This window comes from Prunus avium, chromosome 1, assembly GCF_965620075.1.
Source record: "Prunus avium chromosome 1, drPruAviu1.hap1.1, whole genome shotgun sequence".
Classification (NCBI taxonomy): Eukaryota; Viridiplantae; Streptophyta; class Magnoliopsida; order Rosales; family Rosaceae; genus Prunus; species Prunus avium.
The window spans coordinates 7130054-7152324 of NC_142284.1; the positions used below are offsets into that span (position 1 = coordinate 7130054).

At 39.3% G+C, this 22271-nt stretch overlaps 1 protein-coding gene across 1 annotated transcript; it reads right to left on the bottom strand.

The window, feature by feature from the left end:
* Positions 1-19195: 19195 nt before the first annotated feature.
* LOC110748485 (protein DETOXIFICATION 16-like) lies at positions 19196-21982 on the bottom strand. Its single transcript, XM_088247380.1, has 8 exons — positions 21314-21982; positions 20638-21182; positions 20473-20559; positions 20303-20359; positions 19965-20203; positions 19578-19696; positions 19398-19484; positions 19196-19316 (listed from the first exon to the last, which is right to left on the bottom strand). The coding sequence occupies exons 1-8, from the start codon at positions 21590-21592 to the stop codon at positions 19251-19253; spliced, it is 1479 nt and encodes a 492-aa protein (XP_088103506.1). The 5' UTR covers positions 21593-21982; the 3' UTR covers positions 19196-19250.
* Positions 21983-22271: the final 289 nt, after the last annotated feature.

Here is a 22271-nt window from a genome sequence, read left to right on the forward strand (position 1 = left end):
TTCACCAGAAATTTTTTTGTTGTTGTTATTTTCTCTTTTTAAAATTCTGTTTTTGACCTTTTTATTATTATTTAATAAGGTGGTATTTTTTTATTTAATATTACAAATTTTCCATTAATATTGGTGGATGGACATTTGAAAAATTAACGGCGAGTCCCTAATTGGCTAATTTCATATAGTTTAAATCCTTAATTTATTGAAAACATTGTTCAAAGGGAAAATTGACAATTATGGTATAATTTAGGGGGAAAATTGACACCCTTTAGGGTATGTAAGAACCTGATCCTAAATTATTATTTAATTATTAATTTATTCAAGTAAAAGATAATTTTATTTCGGGAATATTTTAATAGTTTAAAAGTTGACTTTTTGTTCAGGAAGAAATTTGGGAATTTTAGTTGTAACGTTGCGTAGAGCACGTCGAGATAAATCTGTAGACACGTAGTAGGCTCAAATCGGAGTTATAACGAAGAAGTTATGATTTACGGAAGCTTAGTGACATAGTCGTAAATTTTTCGAAGTTCAGATTTTTAAAACCCAGATTTCTTCTTTCTCTCGCGAGCTTCACGAACAGCCGTTTTCAAACTCAGATTTCTCCACCATTCAGACACCAATTCCGACGCCACAACTTGCAAACTCTTCGTCTCTCTCTCCTTTTTCCATACATACCCATATTTAACCAATATTCCAAGTGATTAAACCAGAAAATGGATCGAAAACAGAGCCAAAAATCTGACAAATTTTCCTCAGAATTTTCAGTGGCCACCGACGCCATTTCCGGCGAACTCCGGCCACCACCCGCCACCCAATCACTTCCAAAACACTCCCTTGCCTTTCCTTAGTAATTTCCCTCAAAGACTTGACTCAATTTCAAGTAGAAATTGACAAATCCCAAACTAAAACTTTCTAGGTTTTTCAAAAATAAAATCATTTGTTCGAGGGCTTTAAAGGTGGAATTGATCGTCGAGCCAAGGTATAAAGTTACTCCCCTTGATGTGCTTGATCTGTAGGTTTGGAGTTTTCCGATCGTGGAAAAATTGCTCTACACACCCGCTGGCAATGGCGGCGTGTGGCGGTGCGTCAGCGGGGTGTTAAGGTTGGGTTTTTGTCCTAGAATGTTCCCCACGTTGTCCCGAGCACGACGGTATGCTCGGATTTCAATTTGGTTACCGTTTGATTGTCGATCGGATATCATATATTAGGCGTTGTCCGGGTTCGATATGTTTGGGCCGTTGGATCGATTTCATTTTCAAATATGTTGATCTAGACACCTCTAGGATCCTGTAGGAATTTGCGGATCGAGAATCGAAGTCTCAGATACTCCGATTCAATAATTCAAAATTTAGATAAATGATAACCGTCTGATCGTGCGATCATGAGCAATCTGGGGCATGTTTAGTAAAGTGTGTTGAACCTATAGGAACTCTTGGATTGGTAATCGGAGGTCGTGGACCCCACGGGGTACCGGGTTGACCATTATGGGAAATTAATCGCTTGTTGAACCTCGGGTCTCTTCAGACCATTCCACGTGTTAGAATGTTGATAATGGGCCTAGAAACTTTCTTAAATTATGTACACTCACTTTTTAGGCCGTGGGTCAGGATTTTGATTAAATATCTATGGTTGAGCTATGTTTTGAATTGCCAAAATAGCTACTCGGGTGATAAACACATAATTATTACAATTTATATCCCTAATCTATATTTGTTAGTACTTTGTTTCAACGAATTTTGAACCAATTAGAATGTTACATTGCATTTTACAAATCCATTGGCACTTCATTGAAATAAAGGCTAATTTAGTTGAATTTTCTATTAGGTAGCTCTCTCTTTGCAAGCAGCCCAAGGAGAGAAAAGAAATGAAGCCCAAACTCCAGTCCATTTTCGGCAGTCAGCTTGCAAGCCCCAAAACACACATTTGTACTGCTCGGATGGGAATGCATTCTTCATGAAAGTTGTTCCAATGGGTGTCTATTATAACATATCCAAATTTGAGCCCCATTGGATACATATTGAAACCTCAGGCCTTCCTACACCAAGCCTGGTGCAGAATAATTCGTTTTTCCAGCAACACATGTGCAGCAGCAAAAGAACTTTAACAGTCAGCAACTTTAGACAGCAGCATATGGGTTGGCAGCAAATAAAGAGCCAGACCTCCATGCTAAAAGATGAATGGGCAGCACCATGTGTGCAGCTGCCAACATGTGAAGATGATGATTATGTTGATGCTTTAGTTACTTTCCTTCCTCTATAAATTGAAGGTAATGCAAAGAGAATGGGAGGAGAATTGTAGAGCAGATTTTAGTAGAATAGAGTGCAGATTTTGTGCAATTCTTAGGCACCAAAGGGAGAGGAAAAATGGCAATATAATTGGAGAGAACCTTGGGGAGCCATGAGGCAAGGAACCAAGAGGTTGATGATGCAATTTTTCCTTCTCCTCTTTGTTCTTCATTTTTATCTTGTATTGTTATTTTATTTATGTCTAGTTAAACTTTGTTAATGATGTAATACCATTATGAAATGAAGTTCTAGTTCTTAACTTTCAATTCCCAACTATTATATTCTTCAATGTTTATAATTTCACCTTCACATGATTAATGGGTTAATTTTCTTTTCACCACTTCTATCATGTATTTGTGGTAGTTAGGAATACAAGTTAATCTATTAATGCATCCTTGGTTTTGTATTACTAATATACAATTTTCTTTGATCCTTTGTAGTTAAACAATATTTTTCACATAGGATGACTTAGAATTTGTAATTATGAAGGGAAGGGGAATTTACATAAGATTCATAAAAACGCATGCTTAATTGATATATCTTGAGAAAGTAGTAGATTGATTTCTTGATTGCTACTCCGTGGGAATTGTTAGAGTTTATGGAATAATGGTATGGAATCTAAAACCTAAGTTTTTCCCAATTTTAGTTTATTTGCATTTTCAATTCTTTGCTTTATTTATTTTTCTTTTTCAACTTTGAATTAACTTGGGTTGGGTTTGTTTCCATCTTTTTCACGCACTCCCTGTGGGTACGACCTCGCACTTACACACACTTATTCTACAAACGATTCGTGCGCTTGCGAGTTTTATAAATTTAAAACATGCACCTTCGGGTGGCCAACATCGTGCTTCATTGAACCCATAGGAAGGACCCTCAAAGGGTCAGGCTAGCTTGGACGCTCAGTTAGTGGACATTTGTTTTCTAAATAGTTTTAAGAAATTCTTGAATGGTGATTATTAATTGTTTTGCTTATGGAATTGGTAATTTATGATTTCCAGTTTTCTAAATGGTATCTTATGCATATTTGAATTTAGTTTGAGAACGATTCTGAAGGATTTTTCATGATTGGGTTAAGTTAAGGAATTATGTATGGCTTTCGCTTTCCAAGCAGTTATTTTGAATTCAAATATTTCTTTTATCAAATTCTATTTATGTTTAATTATGAATGGCTTGGAAAGTAGAAAACAAAATGATAACAGGATATAAGGATTTAATGAGAACAACAATTTTTCAGGAAATGTTCTTTTAAAACCACCGTAGGTACCCAAAAAGTTGCTTTCGGATAAATTATTGCCTTCAGTTATAATGATGTCCACGGACATTCTAGTTGCCTTCGGTTGAGTCAGCATGCGTTTCACATTTGCCCGCCGAGTCTTAGGGATATCCGGACAGTGAGGAGCGAGGATGCGGCTCAGGTTGACCAAGTGTCCCCTGAGTCTTGCGTGGAATGCGGCTCGGGTCGACTTTGTGTTACCGAGGCCTGAGAGGATGTGTCACACTACGTGACACAAGGAATTGACGGTATAATGTGGGAATTAAATAGAAAATCATGGAATTGACAGATGTATTATGGGTATACCTAGGTGGAAGGAAATTATTTCTTTTCAATGCTTTAAATTGATTTTGATGATTTGATTGAATGCATGATTAATAACAAATATATAAATATGCATATCTTAATTCTTGTACGAATATAGAACATGAATATAATTGAATTTTCTAAATGTTTTAACAGTGGGGTTAGTTTATTAATATTCTATTTTCCAAAACTTTATTTTGTCCACTCACATTTTTAATGTTTTGCGCCCCCAGGCAATGGACGTGTACCAGAGCACCACTACCCAGCGTTCATAATCACTTTTCATCCTTTTTCCACTATGTAGGATATTCTCACATATCCGTGCTTCTATTTTAATTAAATAGATTAGTATTGCTCTGATATTGCCCTAGGATTTCTGTAAGGCTTGAGGCCATAAAGTTTTGTTGTTGGATTGCTTGAATTCAAACTTGGTGCATGCTGAACGGTTGTGGTTATAAATTGCTTTTCGTACAAGTGTAAATTTTTGGGAAATGAGTATTTATAAGGGAGACTCTGCCGAATTTTCGGCAGAAGTCAAACTTGAAGTTAATTTTGGTTGTTGTTAGAAGGGAAATTTGGTTAAGTGTGCCCTGCACCCGCAAGGTGTCGGACACGCACAGGGTTCGGCTCAGCTTCCAAAGTAGAATTTGGGTCGGGTCCTGTCGGGGTACCATGCGAATTTTTTTTAAACGATCCAAATAGACTATTTTTCAAATCTTCATTCATAGATTATTCTTGCCAAAAATCAAACAAATTGAAAATTATTAAGGCACCTAATTGCAAACAATAAAATAAACGAACATGGTGCTTCAAGAAAAGACTAAAATAACAATTATCTAATTGAGTGATCAAATGGTTTTAGATTCAAGTTATTTTTGCAGAGACGATCTTTGATGAAATATTTAAAAATTAGACAGTTCGGATCATTGAAAAACAATGTGTGGTGGGCCCTACAAGGGGGTCCGTGTAGCTTGTATGAGTTTAGTATATTATAGCCCCTCTCAATAAAAAAAGATCTTTAAAATAAAAATTATATGCATACATGAGACACCAAATTTATGTTAATAAAATGACAAGTATGTTTTTTAAGAATGATTGATTTCTTTTCAGAAATAAAAACATATATGTTGAGAATTAATTAATCCTATAATCCTAGAGTTTATAACTTCATGTATTTACAGACGCAGTGCTTGTATGTAACCACCACTGTCACCACCATTGTCACCACTCACCACCACTTCACCAGCGCAGGAAATTAATAGCTCTTTGAAAAAAAAATTCCCTAAACATTGAGGATGTGAATGTCACATCATTTGGGAATTCAATTTGGTGTTCAAATTTGGTATACCTATAGCTAGTATTATTGTTAATTTAAAGTTTGAACAATTATAGTATGGTACTAAAGTATGACAACATAGTATAACTCATCCACGTGTTATACCACGGGTTATCAATTGTTATTTGAATAAATCAAACTGAAGGCTCCCCTGAAAAATGGGATTTATTTATTTAAATATGTGGGTTTATTATATGTACATTACTTTTGGACTAATTATTTTCTGCATCTCTTATCAATTTCTGACCATTTCTTAAGTCAAATTGGAAGTTTGCCCTGATCAGCACTGCCTTCCTGTCTTATTACTTGCTAGAGAAGAAAGGTTTATCAGTTGACAGTTGTGCTTTAGTGAGGCAGAAACAAGTGAATAACATGCTCATTTTGTTTCATGCAGTACTAAAGTTAAATAATTTATCCAAGTAATTATACAGTATATACCATACTCTGTTTAAATATTCTTGAAATGCAACAACACCAAATTGGGGAAATTATATGAAGATCGTATGAGAAATATATGGTTTAGTGCATGATTAAGACCACAACCTTCGTTTCTTGTCTGTTAAGTTTTCCCCTTTCTTAAATTATTCCTCCGAAGGACCCAATCTGTGCATATGAATGAAAGAGGCAGTGCTTGAACAAATAGCGCCACTGTAATTCTCTTCCAAAGACGCTGTGAAGAACATATGTTAAGAAGATACATTAAAACGAATATTTTTTTTTTTAAGTGAGGGGACTTGAAAAAGAAAAATATGAAGTAGAGGTATGAGTCACCTTCCCTCCCATGGGCAGGACAAAAGCTAACAATACTGCAGTAGGAATTCCCATAAGATAATAAGCTCCTAGATTAACCTAAGCCCCCATCTTTTGCTGCCCACTTCCTCTTATAATCGACATTCTCAACAGGGACGGACCCAGGATTTTAAAATGGGGTGGGCTAGATTTACCTTATTGAACTGTTAGATTTTAGGCTTATGGAATTGATCATATATATATATAATGTAAGAACATATCATTTTTATTTTATTTATTTAAAAGACCTATTTTACACCAACAATGCCAACTAAGGTCTACCATGATGAACAAAAATGAATTCAAAGAAATGAAAATTCATAAGAAAATTCAAAAATGAAAATTTATCATCACAAAGATAGAGTTAGATAGACACACGGCAACTAAGGGTAACACTACAATTATCCAATTAGTTCAAATTAATATTTATGCTATAAATAGGATTAACATTAACACTAACTATAAGAAATAAATAAATAAAACTCACCTGGGCTATAGCCCAGGTTGTACAAGTCATAGGACCGTCCCTGATTCTCAATCATACCCAATGCTTTGACCAAAGACTTCCGAACCATTTCTTCAGAGCATTCTCTCTCTTTACTATAAATAGAGATTTTCTTGTTGTACATTCACATGCCTTCATGACTTAATCAAGAATCCCAACCATACCTTGAGTCATGCCCATAAGAACTATATGGCATGATCTAAGATCAACAACGCTTTCATAAGGTAACACCAACGTTGAGAAGGGTAATAACTTCTTCTACTCAGATACTCTACCTAAAAACATTCCCAATTTCATTCGAACGTTGGTGTCAAACTGGGCTACGCCGGGTACCACATGTCAAAACATAGAGAAGATTAATTGAAGGAAGTGGAGAATGTAGAGAGAATTGGAGCTGCAACAAGTTTTCTGATTTCAACTTAACATTTCTTTGTATTACTTACAATACATTTATAACTACAAGCCAAGAGGTAGACAAGGCATCCCTAAGACAAGGAAACAAAGTTTCCCTAAGACAAGAAAGTAAAGTAAAGCTCCCTAAAACAAGGTTCCCTAAAACAAGGTAACCATAAAATAAGGACTAGGACTTTGTGTAGGACAAGATAGAAAAGTAACCAATTAACTAATCTATTACAAGCTAACACTCCCCCTCAAGTTGGTGCATAGATATCACCAATGCCCAACTTGATCAGTGAGTTGTGGAATACTCTGCTAGAAACTGCTTTTGTCAAAATATCGGCCAGCTGGTCTTCGGACTTGACAAACGGAAGCTGAATTTCTTTATTGTCAAGTTTTTCTTTAATGAAGTGTCGATCCACTTCAACATGTTTAGTACGATCATGTTGGACTGGATTGTGTGCAATGGATATTGAAGCCTTGTTATCTGATCAGTTCATAATTGTATATCATTTTGTACCCTTCTAGCTTATGATTTGGTTATGTTTTTGAGTTAAACTTGTGCTTTTAATCCTTTTTGTGTTTATCTTTCAGTTCATTGAGCTTTAGGTAATAATGATGGCTTTAGAGAGCATAATTCATGCAATTCAAGCATGTTAAGGCCTAATTTGGATGAATGGATGAAGAGCTTAAAGACAAACTCATTTTGGCTACAGCCCCCTGCCAGTCCAGTTCCGTAGGTCATATTGCAAGCTTTGTTTCAACAACCTACATAGCTCGAATGAGGCCACATTCTTCATGAAAGTTGTTCCAATTGGTGTGTAATATAACATATCCAAAATTCAGCCCCATTGGATAAATCTAGAGTCCGTTACCTAGCAAACACAGAACCATGCTCAGGATGGATCTTATCAGCGCGGAAAATGAGTTAGCAATTTGTTTTGGCCTTAACTTCCTCCTCCGACCTTGGATTGGCCCAAATAACATATGGCTGGAAAGAAGACATTCTGAACTTAAATTTCGAGTGCTTAAAGTCCTAATTTGATTAAGAGAAGCCCAAGTTGTAAGCCCTTGAAGTTGCTGGTCATGCTGACCTCAGCATGTGCTGGTTGGATGCTTGGTCATGGTGAGCTAGGTATGAGCTATCATTTCTGGTTGGAAGCTTGGTCATGGTGACATGAAGATGAGCTAGGGCTGCTGGTGGGATCTATTGGTGAAGTGCATCAACCAATTCAAGATTTTCTAATACAAGTGCATCACCCAATTTAGATTTTCTAATACAAGTGCATCAACCATTTCAGATTTTATAAAACAAGTGTTGTATGCATTAGCCATATTGAATTCAGATTTTCACTTCCCCTAGGCCTATAAATAGGGAAGTTCTCTAAGCTTGTAAACACACCCCAAGGGGGGGGAGCTCTCAAACACTTCTCTAGAGCTCCCTTCCCTTCTCTCCCTCAAATTCTCTTAGTTTCTCTTTCTAGTTTTCAATTGTTATAATGAGATCTTTGTGCTGAAATTCTCCTTAAGTTTTTCCAAGTTCTACTTAATTTTCATTGTTATGTAAATTCTTTTCTTTAGTTTCAAGTTTGATTAGTTTCCAAGTTTCAATTATGGTTTTTGTTCTTATTCATTATGCTTATAAGTTAATATGCTAGTTTGAATGATTGATCACCATTTAGGCTTGCATGTTAGCTATCTTGGTTTGAATTAAGAGTAGACACCATGCTTTAATTCGAATTGAACTATGAATAGGAAGAGTATGTATGGACATTCGACAACAGGGATTAGATACATACTTGGTTGTTTAAAATGTTCTTCTATGCTTAATGGGTTCCTAATGCTTAATTTTAGGTTAGACAACAAATGATCAAGTTAGGGAATTAGGAACACAAGGTTATGACCACACACCATGGCTTAATCATACTTTAGCTAGAATCAATCCATTAATCTAATTGAACTTGGGAACTTATCTGCTTGAGTTAGTTATTTCTTTCTTCCTTGTTTTATTTATTTCCTTTCTTTTTCATTTCTGTTTTGTGTAGGAAAAATGAATTGGATCATTCAATCACCAATCCTCGTGGGATCGACCTCGCACTTACATATGCTATACTACCAAACGGCTCGTGCACTTGCGAGTATCACAAGTTGATGATGCAACTGAATCCATTTTGGTGCAGCTGTATCTACGCAACATTATCACACTGTAGATGCATTCCTAATGTAGGTGCATATCCAATCTCTGTAAGTAATTTCTTTAACCAAAGGAGTTCGCAAATTCCTTTGGTCATTCCCCTGAATTCGGCTTCTGCAATAGACAAAGCAACAACATTCTGTTTCTTGCTTCTCCAAGTAACCAAGTTACCACCAACAAATGTGAAGTACCCTGATGTTGATCGTCTATCAGTGACATTCCCTGCCCAATCTGCATCTGTATAGCCACTGATATTTAGATGACCATTTTTAGAGAACAGAAGTCCTTTACCCGGTGCGGACTTCAAATATTTAAGAATTCTAAGAACCGCATCCATATGATCTTCACTTGGACAATGCATAAACTGACTAGCAACACTTACAGCATACGCAATGTCGGGTCGGGTATGGGATAGGTAGATCAGTCGTCCCACCAATCTCTGATATCTTTCTTTGTTAGTGGGTACTTGATTGGGATATTCCCCAAGGCGGTGATTCTGAACGATTGGAGTGTCCACAGGTTTGCAATCTAACATTCCCGTTTCTGCCAATAAATCTAGAACGTACTTCCTTTGTGAGAGAAAAATGCCTTGCTTTGATCGAGCAACTTCAATGCCCAAGAAGTACTTGAGTCCACCAAGATTTTTCATTTCAAACTCCTTTGCTAAACATTGTTGGAGTTGAGAAATTTCCTGCTTATCATTCCCAGTAATAATCATATCATCGACATAAATGATAAGAGCTGTTACTTTTCCTCCCTTGTGTTTTAAGAACAGAGTATGGTCAGAATTACTCTGCTTAAAACCATAATTCTTCATTGCCAAGGTAAAACGCCCAAACCATGCCCGGGGAGACTGTTTCAATCCATATAATGCCTTCCGTAATCTGCACACCACATTAGCAGGAGTAGATGTAACATATCCTGGTGGGATATCCATGTAGACTTCTTCTGCGAGTTCTCCATGGAGAAAGGCATTCTTCACATCAAATTGGTGGAGAGGCCAATCAAGATTTGCTGCAAGGGACAATAGCACACGAACAGTGTTAAGTTTTGCAACCGGGGCAAAGGTTTCTTCATAGTCAATACCATATGTTTGTGTGTATCCCTTTGCCACAAGTTGTGCTTTGTAACGTTCAATTGACCCATCAGCATTGTATTTCAAGGTGTAAACCCATTTGCATCCGACAGTCCTTTTTCCTCTAGGTAAATTCTCCAGTGTCCATGTGTGATTTTTCTCCAGAGCATGCATCTCTTCCTTCATTGCGTGAACCCATTTTGGATCCTTCAATGCCTCACTCACTTTGGTTGGAATATGAATTGCAGATAACTGGTGTACAAAGCCTTGGAGGGGTGCATATAATTTTTCCGCAGAAACATAGTTTGCAATTGGATACTTCGATGCTTTGCCATTATCCGGTGAATACCGAATTGGTGGTTTTCCACGGTTCTGTCTATTGGGTAATTGATATCTAACAGTTTCATAAACTAAAACAGTAGATGGAGTAGAATCACGTACCTCAGGAATATTCTCAGGAGATTGATCAGCTGGTACTGAGATGTGAGGGGGGTCTTCATCATCATCGTCGGTGAAGTATGAAAAAATATTGTGCTCTCTGCTGTGGAGCGACCGGTCGCTGGTCTCCTGGCGACCGGTCGTTTCTGGACAGATTCGATCCTCAGCTTCAGTGCTTGGAAGCGACCGGTCGCTGGGCTCCTGGCGACCGGTCGTTTCTGGACAGATTCGATCCTCAGCTTCAGTGCTTGGAAGCGACCGGTCGCTGGGCTCCTGGCGACCGGTCGTTTCTGGACAGATTCGAATTTCAGCTTCAGTGCGTTGATGCGACCGGTCGCTGAGCTCCTGGCGACAGGTCGTTTCTGGACAGAATCGATTTTCACCTTCAGGACTTCTATGCGACCGGTCGCTTGGCTCCTGGCGACCGGTCGCTTTTGGGCAGGTTACATTTTCTTCTGGACTTTTGGGATCCGTTTTGCTCCAATCTTCAAGTTCTTGAATTTCCAGGGCCTCCTTGCCCAGTGGTTCTCTTTGTATGTCTCTGTGAGGCGGAGAGTTGGACATCGGATTATGAAAAAACATTTCCGATTCCATAAAAGAGACATCCAAAGTGACATATGTACGACGACTGGAGGGGTGATAGCATCGATATCCCTTCTGATGGGCAGCATAGCCTACAAAAACACATCTGATAGCACATGGATCAAGCTTGCCACGTTGATTCTTATGGAGGTGTACGAATGCCACATAACCAAAGACTCGGGGCGGAAGCATCTGAACAGAGGGCAAGGGCCCATGTTGGGCAAGTGCTTGTAATGGAGTCCGGAAGTCTAAAACTTTGGAAGGCATTCGGTTGATGAGGTAGACTGCAGTGATTATAGCATCATCCCAATGATGGCGAGGAACATGAGCTCCAATCAAAAGAGCTCGTGCTGTTTCAAGGAGGTGTCGATTTTTTCTTTCCGCAACACCATTCTGTTGAGGAGTTTGAGGACAAGTGGTCTCATGAATGATGCCATGCATTTGGAAGTAGGTCTGAAAATCATGGGTGATATATTCACCTCCATTTTCAGAACGAAGGACTTGAATCTTGGTAGAGAATTGAGTTTCAATTTGCTTGTGAAATGACTGAAATATAGGGAACACATCAGTTTTATTTTTCATCATGAAGAGCCAAGTCATGCAGGTACAATCATCCACAAAGGTAATAAACCACCGGAAGCCAGAAGTTGTAGAGATAGGTGAAGGACCCCAAACATCAGAGGCTCTGTGGCTCTTGGCCAAGATACAAGTATCACATTGGAAATCAGTGGTACAGGAATTTGAAAACAAATCTGGAAATAGATGTCTCATATAGCCAAAAGACGGATGCCCCAAACGTCGGTGCCATAGCCAAAGTTGTCGATCCTTCCAAGTCGATGAGTGCTTCACACTATGTGCCTTTCCCATACTGAAATCATCCACATAGTACAACCCCCCTCTCTTAGTACCACGACCAATGATCTCCTTGGTGAGAATATCCTGAAATAAACAGAAGTCGGGATACATGAGTACACAACAATTTAGTTGTTCAGTAATCTGACTAACTGACATTAGCTTAATTGATAGAGATGGAACAAGTAAAGTATTAGATAATGAAAGAGAGGATGAGAGAGCCACAGTGCCGGCCCCTGTCACAGGAGAAGTAACTCCATTGGCATTAGCAATACTAGTTCGTCTGGGTTGACTGGTACTCAGAAAATCATCAGGATCAAATGTCATATGATCGGTTGCACCAGAATCAATTATCCAGCCCGTTGAATTTCTATCATCCAAAGTATGGAATACATAGCCAGAGTCGCTACTTGCAGCTTCATATCTTTTTTGATCTTTTTCATATCGTGTAGTTTCAGTCAGGGTTGTTCGGTTGGGTTGGCGGCAACACCTAGTCCAAGTGAGGCCAATCGGTCGGGTCGGTGTCTGGGTCGGGATCGGTGTCTTCAATGCTTCTAGGTAGGTAGGTTGAGAAGAGTTGGTGGTGCTATTTCTAGCAGGGAAAAAAACATCTTCCCCCATGGAGGTAGCAAAGATTCAGAACAAGAGTCAGCAATTCCAAGATCGCTGCTCTGATACCATGTCAAAACATAGAGAAGATTAATTGAAGGAAGTGGAGAATGTAGAGAGAATTGGAGCTGCAACAAGTTTTCTGATTTCAACTTAACATTTCTTTGTATTACTTACAATACATTTATAACTACAAGCCAAGAGGTAGACAAGGCATCCCTAAGACAAGGAAACAAAGTTTCCCTAAGACAAGAAAGTAAAGTAAAGCTCCCTAAAACAAGGTTCCCTAAAACAAGGTAACCATAAAATAAGGACTAGGACTTTGTGTAGGACAAGATAGAAAAGTAACCAACTAACTAATCTATTACAAGCTAACACCACATCGGTGCCTTTTAGGAGACATGACCATCCCTTTTGTGTTGATCACTTATTACTGCTGATCGGCCTAGTGGAAACTTTGACTTTTACGTCAAAGTCCTATGTTGAGCATTAAAAACCACCCGTCAACAAGAGGATAAAAAAAATGAACCGCCAACATAGAATCATATTCTAATCATGATGAATGATGCCAACTACAATCCCATGCATGCAAAGGTTTCTCACACACACACTACCATGGTGTCATGGGGTTCGAACTTAAGACCACTGATATGCAAGCAAATGTCGTTTTCCAATGGGCATTGGTTATTTGAAAGATGTTTTATGTTGGATGGAAATGATCCAGTCCAATTATACATGTTGAATCGGTTTGGATTGGATTGCTTACCTAATATTGAATTCAAATATGACAAATCAAATTCTAATTGGATTGGATACTGATTCTTCAAAAGAAATTGGATTGGAACTGATGCATAGCCTGTATATAAACGTTAGCTAGCTTTGTAAATCGTATGACTTGATGATAATTTATAAAATATGAGAAAGTATGACATGAATTTGATGCACCAATTGTGATTTTGGACTCCACTATAAATGGAGCAGAAAGGTTTGCCAGCTCTGCTTACTGACAAAGTAACGACTGAATGGGGCTCATTTTGTTTCTTGCAAATATTTAACAGGGGAGAGTCTTCACCTGATTTCCAACATCTATCAAAATATCTCCCATGAAAAAAAATTATGCTCATAACTAAGCAGGAGAGCCTTCATTATTATTTTAACTCTTTTATTTCTGAATTTGGCTCGGAATTGTTAGCAATAGTGGTTTCTTGTGTGATTGTCCTTTGTGGAACACAAAGACATGAAACACAAGACACCCCTTGTCTCATGGCACTTGTCTCATTCCTTGTTTTAGGGAATGCTTTTCTTGAGCAATGTAATCCTTGTTTTAGGGAATGTTTTAGGGAATGTTTCATGGAATGTTTTTAGGGTTATTACATGTATATATGTTTTGATGTGTAATTGAATGAATAAGTTGAAATCAGAAAATATGCATAGCTCCCAAATTCTCTACACTCTCCATTATCTCTACTCAACCTTCAATATCTCTTCCTAATTTGACATGGTATCAGAGCAGCGATCTTGCTGACTCTAGTCTCGAATCGTTGCTGCAATCATGGGAGAAAACGATTTCTTTCCCACTGAAAGTAGCACCACCGATCCGGCTACTCCTTATCAACCTACCTTCACAGAATTTGCTACTCAAATGGCTGAGTTGATGAAGACACAAGCATCAACATCGACTACGACTCCGACTCCGACAATTACCTACGAAACCTCCTCTGTACAAATTGGCATTAAATTGGATGGCTCCAACTATGCCTTATGGTCTCAAGTTATTGAGATGTATGTTGCTGGCAAAGACAAGCTGGGATATCTCACGGGTGAGCTCCCAGCACCTCCTCAGACAGACTCTACATTCAACCGATGGCGGACAGAAAATGCAATTGTGAAAGGGTGGCTAATCAACTCCATGGAGCCAAGGTTGATTGGCAACTTCATTAGATTCCCGACGGCCAAAGGAGTTTGGGATGCAATTGCCACAACTTACTTTGATGGCACTGACACCTCCCAGGTGTATGATCTTAAAAGGCGAATCTCCCGTATGCGACAAGGGGGAGGTTCGATTGAAACCTACTACAATGATCTCCAAGGCTTATGGAGAGAAATCGATTTTCGTCGTCCAAATGAAATGAAGTGTGAGCTGGATATCAAGAAATACTATGATATCATCCAAGAAGATCGAGTTTATATTTTCTTGGATGGTTTGGATGACCGACTTGACAAAGCCCGAAGTGATGTGCTCCAAATGAGCCCATTCCCTACAGTAGAGCAAGCCTATGCTCATGTCCGACGAGAAGATATTCGACAAGCTGTGATGTTAGGAGCTCCAACACCAACCGGAGTAGGATTGGCAACAAAAGGAACATACCGACCCTCTCGCCCAACTTCAACCCCAGTTGCTGCTTCTCTCCAACTACAGACCACTACCAACAAGACGATTACTCCACCATCTTCTCGACCCAAGGCTCCCACAAATGGGAATGGTTGCACTCACTGCGGGAATCCAAAACACACTCGAGAAACCTGTTTTAAACTACATGGCTATCCAGAGTGGTGGGAGGGTCTCAAGGCTCGTAAACTTGCTACTGGAGGAACGGGTCGTGCTGCCCTTGTCACCATGGGCTCTCCGGTAACATTAATTCCTCATGAAGAATCTACCTCAGCACCATAAAAGAACTCTCCATCTTTTAGTGACTCAGGTAACTGTGGATACGTATTTCATACATCATATACAAGTGACTCCACATGTTGGATTATTGATTCAGGAGCCACAGATCATATGACGTTCGATCCAACTGATTTTCTAAGTACAACTACACCACAACGAACAAGTATTGCCAACGCAAATGGTGTTACCTCTCCCGTGGTCGGTGCTGGAACCATTGGCCTCTCTCCGTCCCTTACTCTTCAAAATACTTTGCTTGTCCCATCGTTGTCTAATAAATTGATGTCTGTTGGCCAAGCTACTGAGCAACTAAATTGTTGTGTACTCATGTATCCCGATTTCTGTCTATTTCAGGATATTCTCACGAAGGAGATCATTGGTCGTGGTACTAAGAGAGGGGGGTTGTACTATGTGGATGATTTCAGTATGGGAAAGGCACATAGTGTGAAGCACTCATCGACTTGGAAGGATCGACAACTTTGGCTATGGCACCGACGTTTGGGGCATCCGTCTTTTGGCTATATGAGATATCTATTTCCAGATTTGTTTTCAAATTCCTGTACCACTGATTTCCAATGTGATACTTGTATCTTGGCCAAGAGCCACAGAGCCTCTTATCCATTAAGTACAAATAAAAGTGTTGCTCCATTTGCTTTGATACATTCTGATGTTTGGGGTCCTTCACCTATCTCCACAACTTCTGGCTTTCGATGGTTTATTACCTTTGTGGATGATTGTACCCGCATGACTTGGCTCTTCATGATGAAAAATAAAACTGATGTGTTCCCTATATTTCAGTCATTTCATAAGCAAATTGACACTCAATTCTCTACCAAGATTCAAGTCCTCCGTTCTGACAATGGAGGTGAATATATCAACCATGATTTTCAGACCTACTTCCAAATGCATGGCATCATTCATGAGACCACTTGTCCTCAAACTCCTCAACAGAATGGTGTTGCGGAAAGAAAAAATCGACACCTCCTTGAAACAGCACGAGCTCTTTTGATTGGAGCTCATGTTCCTCGCCATCATTGGGATGATGCTATAGTCACTGCAGTCTACCTCATCAACCGAATGCCTTCCAAAGTTTTAGACTTTCGGACTCCATTACAAGCACTTGCCCAACATGGGCCCTTGCCCTCTGTTCAGATGCTTCCGCCCCGAGTCTTTGGTTGTGTGGCATTCGTACACCTCCATAAGAATCAACGTGGCAAGCTTGATCCATGTGCTATCAGATGTATTTTTGTAGGCTATGCTGCCCATCAGAAGGGATATCGATGCTATCACCCCTCCAGTCGTCGTACATATGTCACTTTGGATGTCACTTTTATGGAATCGGAAATGTTTTTCCATGATCCGATGTCCAACTCTCCGCCTCACAGAGACATACAAAGAGAATCACTGGGCAATGAGGCCCTGGAAATTCAAGAACTTGAAGATTGGAGCAAAACGGATCCCAAAAGTCCAGAAGAAAGTGTAACCTGCCAAAAAGCGACCGGTCGTCAGGAGCCTAGCGACCGGTCGCATAGAAGTTCTGAAGGTGAAAAACGAACCTGTACTAAAACGACCGGTCGCCAGGAGCCCAGCGACCGGTCGCTTCCAAGCGCTGAAGCTGAAATTCGAACCTGTACTAAAACGACCGGTCGCCAGGAGCCCAGCGACCGGTCGCTTCCAAGCGCTGAAGCTGAAATTCGAACCTGTCCAGAAACGACCGGTCGCCAGGATCCCAGCGACCGGTCGCTCCACAGCAGAGAGCACAATCTTTTTTCCTACTTCGCCGACGATAATGATGAAGACCCCCCTCACATCTCAGTACCAGCTAATCAATCTCCTGAGAATACTCCTGAGGTACGTGATTCTACTACATCTAATGTTTTAGTTGATGAAACTGTTAGATATCAATTACCCAATAGACAGAACCGTGGAAAACCACCAATTCGGTATTCACCGGATAATGGCAAAGCATCGAATTATCCAATTGCAAACTATGTTTCGGCTGAAAAATTATCTGCACCTCTCCAAGGCTTTGTACACCAATTATCTGCAATTTATATTCCAACCAAAGTGAGTGAGGCATTGAAGGATCCAAAATGGTTTCACGCAATGAAGGAAGAGATGCATGCTCTGGAGAAAAATCACACATGGACACTGGAGAGTTTACCTCGGGGAAAAAGGACTGTCGGATGCAGATGGGTTTACACCTTGAAATACAATGCTGATGGGTCAATTGAACGCTACAAAGCACGACTTGTGGCAAAGGGTTACACGCAAACATATGGTATTGACTATGAAGAAACCTTTGCCCCGGTTGCAAAACTTAACACTGTTCGAGTGCTATTGTCCCTTGCAACAAATCTTGATTGGCCTCTCCACCAATTTGATGGGAAGAATGCCTTTCTCCATGGAGAACTCACAGAAGAAGTCTACATGGATATCCCCCCAGGATATGTTACATCTACTCCTGCTAATGTGGTGTGCAGATTACGGAAGGCATTATATGGATTGAAACAGTCTCCCCGGGCATGGTTTGGGCGTTTTACCTTGGCAATGAAGAATTATGGTTTTAAGCAAAGTAATTCTGACCATACTCTGTTCTTAAAACACAAGGGAGGAAAGGTAACAGCTCTTATCATTTATGTTGATGATATGATTATTACTGGGAATGATAAGCAGGAAATTTCTCAACTCCAACAATGTTTAGCAAAGGAGTTTGAAATGAAAAATCTTGGTGGACTCAAGTACTTCTTGGGCATTGAAGTTGCTCGATCAAAGCAATGCATTTTTCTCTCACAAAGGAAGTATGTTCTAGATTTATTGGCAGAAACGGGACTGTTGGATTGCAAACCTGTGGACACTCCAATCGTTCAGAATCACCGCCTTGGGGAATATCCCAATCAAGTACCCACTAACAAAGAAAGATATTAGAGATTGGTGGGACGACTGATCTACCTATCCCATACCCGACCCGACATTGCGTATGCTGTAAGTGTTGCTAGTCAGTTTATGCATTGTCCGAGTGAAGATCATATGGATGCGGTTCTTCGAATTCTTAAATATTTGAAGTCTGCACCGGGTAAAGGACTTATGTTCTCTAAAAATGGTCATCTAAATATCAGTGGCTATACAGATGCAGATTGGGCAGGGAATGTCACTGATAGACGATCAACATCAGGGTACTTCACATTTGTTGGTGGTAACTTGGTTACTTGGAGAAGCAAGAAACAGAATGTTGTTGCTTTGTCTAGTGCAGAAGCCGAATTCAGAGGCATGACCAAAGGAATTTGCGAACTCCTTTGGTTAAAGAAATTGCTTACAGAGATTGGATATGCACCTACATTAGGAATGCATCTACAGTGTGATAACAAGGCTTCAATATCCATTGCACACAATCCAGTCCAACATGATCGTACAAAACATGTTGAAGTGGATCGACACTTCATTAAAGAAAAACTTGACAATAAAGAAATTCAGCTTCCGTTTGTCAGGTCAGAAGACCAGCTGGCCGATATTTTGACAAAAGCAGTTTCTAGCAGGGTATTCCACAACTCACTGGTCAAGTTGGGCATTGGTGATATCTATGCACCAACTTGAGGGGGAGTGTTAGCAATAGTGGTTTCTTGTGTGATTGTCCTTTGTGGAACACAAAGACATGAAACACAAGACACCCCTTGTCTCATGGCACTTGTCTCATTCCTTGTTTTAGGGAATGCTTTTCTTGAGCAATGTAATCCTTGTTTTAGGGAATGTTTTAGGGAATGTTTCATGGAATGTTTTTAGGGTTATTACATGTATATATGTTTTGATGTGTAATTGAATGAATAAGTTGAAATCAGAAAATATGCATAGCTCCCAAATTCTCTACACTCTCCATTATCTCTACTCAACCTTCAATATCTCTTCCTAATTTGACAGGAATTATACAATCTAGCTATGATCATGACTTCTGCATCAGCTTGACAAAGATGCATCGGCCACGGTCACTCTGTTGAACACTCTATCAGAAGCTTTCTTCACCTACAAAAGGAATGAAAATGGAGCATGAGATGAATGCAACAGAGATTGATACATGAAACCTAACATGACAAACAAGTTTACTTCTTTCTCCCAATCTATGCATATGACTATGATTGCAAGAGATAGTGCTTGCACAAATAGCGCCATAATAATTCCGATCCAAAGACCCTGCGCAGAACACGTAAATTGAAAATTAGTAATTTATATCCATGGAAGATTAAGAAAGTAGGTCAGAAGAAAACCACAAGGATCTGGTGTCACCTTTCCTCCGATGTGCTGCACAAAAGCTAATAAGACTGCAGTAGGAATTCCTATAAGATAATAGGCTCCCAGATTAACATATGCCCCAATCTTTTGCTGCCCACTTCCTCTTATGACACCTAAATTTTTAAATCAAAGTCGCTTCTCTTCAATAAATCGGCTACAAAATATTTTCTTTAAGATGAGAAACTTGGGCATGCAGAATAGTTGAGTGTTTCACATTGATACTTCACCAATTGCACTTATATATCATGTTAATCTTTTTTTTTTCTTTCCGAAATCAGTTTTATGGTATAAGCCTGGTATTATATGAAGCTTTGGAAATCGAAGATTATAACTGAAAATTCTATTGTTATGAGAGAAGAAATTGAGAGAAATAGCAAGAACCTGAAAGAACAGATTGAGGTCCATCGAAAAAGTGGGATAGTGCAACAAAAATCAACATTTCTCCAACATACTTCACAACCTCTTTTTCACTGCTGTAACAGTAACCCCAAACGTTTCGAGCCAATATCATGACAGCAGCAACCACAATGCCTTCAGTAACAATAACGGATAGTGCAACGCATATTGCTATACACACAATTCGTGGTTGCCCAGCTCCCAATTGATTTGAAACTCTTGTACTAACAGACAATGTACAAGTAAAGAACATAAAAGAATTTATGAGACAATACTCACGATAGAAGCATGCAGTACTTAAATCTAGCTGTGAACTCACTTACCTTACGGTACCACTGAAAGCCAGGGGAATCATGTAGACCATTAAACATGTGTTAAAGCTGGAAATGTATAACAATCGATTAGTAATTTCTTGGTTTCTGCTGAATTTTCATTATCTACTAACAAGAATTTGTATTTTCGTTAAGTCATTCGTTAGCATCAAATGTAAAACCTGATTGAGAGGGCTGAGGTTTCAAGCTTTGGATTAGGAAGAAAACCAGATAAGAGCACTATCATTTCGAACGACCAGACTTCTAAGCTGTTCACAGACATAAAAACAAATAACATATCCATTCTAAGTCTTTAATGTTCCAATGGTGAGTCGACTAAAGATTACCTGACCATTACAGCTGAAGGAATTGATAGTTTTAAAAAATTGGGAATTCCATGAAAGGCCTCCTTTGAGAATCCAGTCCATGTGAGCTTGCAAGAGGGAGAGACTCTGACGTAAAGACCCAATAGCAATGCATTGATTGAATATGTGACAGAGGTTGCCAAAGCAGCGCCTCTGTATCCAAGGCTGGTCTTGTATACCAGAACCCAACAGTTAAGCAAGTGCACAAGCGTTGCAGCTCCTGTGCTAACAATCAAAGGAACCACATTGTTTTGAGTTTGCAGGAATCTGGCATGCGATTCTAGGATTGCGTAAGCGAAAAGGCTAGGTATCAAGAAACAAGCATAGTTGCCAGCAGCAGCTGATATTTCTGGATCTTGACCCAAGAATTCAAGAATGTGGCCAGCATTGGCCCATACAAATGCAAGGGGAATGTTTACGAGAAGAAGAACAAGCATTGCCCTCTGCATGTGTATGCCAAGCATATGATACTGTTTTGCTCCATAAGACTGGCCACAGAACGTGTCTAACGCGCTACCCATTCCTCTCTATTCAAGAAATGAAGAGGAGAAATTTAGAGAAAAATGGAGCCTGATATTATCGTCATACACAAAAGTAACAAAAAAGTATAATTTTTTTTTATAAAAAAAATGGACAATAACAGGGGAAGCCATCTTACCGTCAAGCTCAAACCAGTCACCGAAGCGAATGAAGTGGCCATGGAGGCACCTGCGAGGGCCAGCTCTCCAACATGACCAACATACATGACTGAAATAAGCTGCAAGCCAAATAGCAAGAAATTTGATGCGACAAGTGGCCCTGCTAACAACAGCTGCTTCTTCACTTCCTCCACAATCTCATCTTTGACCGGTACTTGTTTTCTTGATAGTAATGATTGTTCTTGGGGAACTTGAATCAAGGCTGACTCGAGACTAGCTGTTTGTTCTTCGAAATCCATTTCTTGCTATTCATACGGATGCTGGAAGAGCTATAAAATGGCCCCAATCCCACATTGACGAAGAACAAAAGGTAGGGTGCTCCTCTCCCTTCTATAAAGAGGTCATCTCCAACATTCTCACACACTCTCTCTCTCTCTCTTATGCTGATTGTCTACTAGGCCAGTCATTGTGGCCTCTCCATTATTAAAGTGAACATACCAACCTACCTTTGTGTTATGTACCAATTGCGGTAACAAAATGGTTCTCTTAGCAGATTTTGATCGAATCAACAGATTTGTTAAGAATAATTAGAAGATCAGTAGATAATTAATATACCATATTTCAAGTTTGTGAAAATAGTCATTAGCCCAAAAAACAAAGAATCGGCCTCATATGCAACTTGAAAAGCAAATTAATCATAGAACGTTGCAAATCATGTCTAACAATCAGGCATATTGTTTTATATGCTCCCATGTTGTGAATTAAACAGTTGGCTCCCTCAAAGCTTGTTGTAGCTTGTTGCATGATCTGTTCGTGGCAGAGGTGCATTTTCAAAGAACCAGTCTTTAGATGTGTCTTTTGATGCCTAAAAGTTTGAATTATATATATGAACGTTAGAAACACTTCATATACATGAATTAAACATAAAAACACTCTTACATAAAGAGGAGTGTCCTCATTGAAGTGGTACCTCTTGAT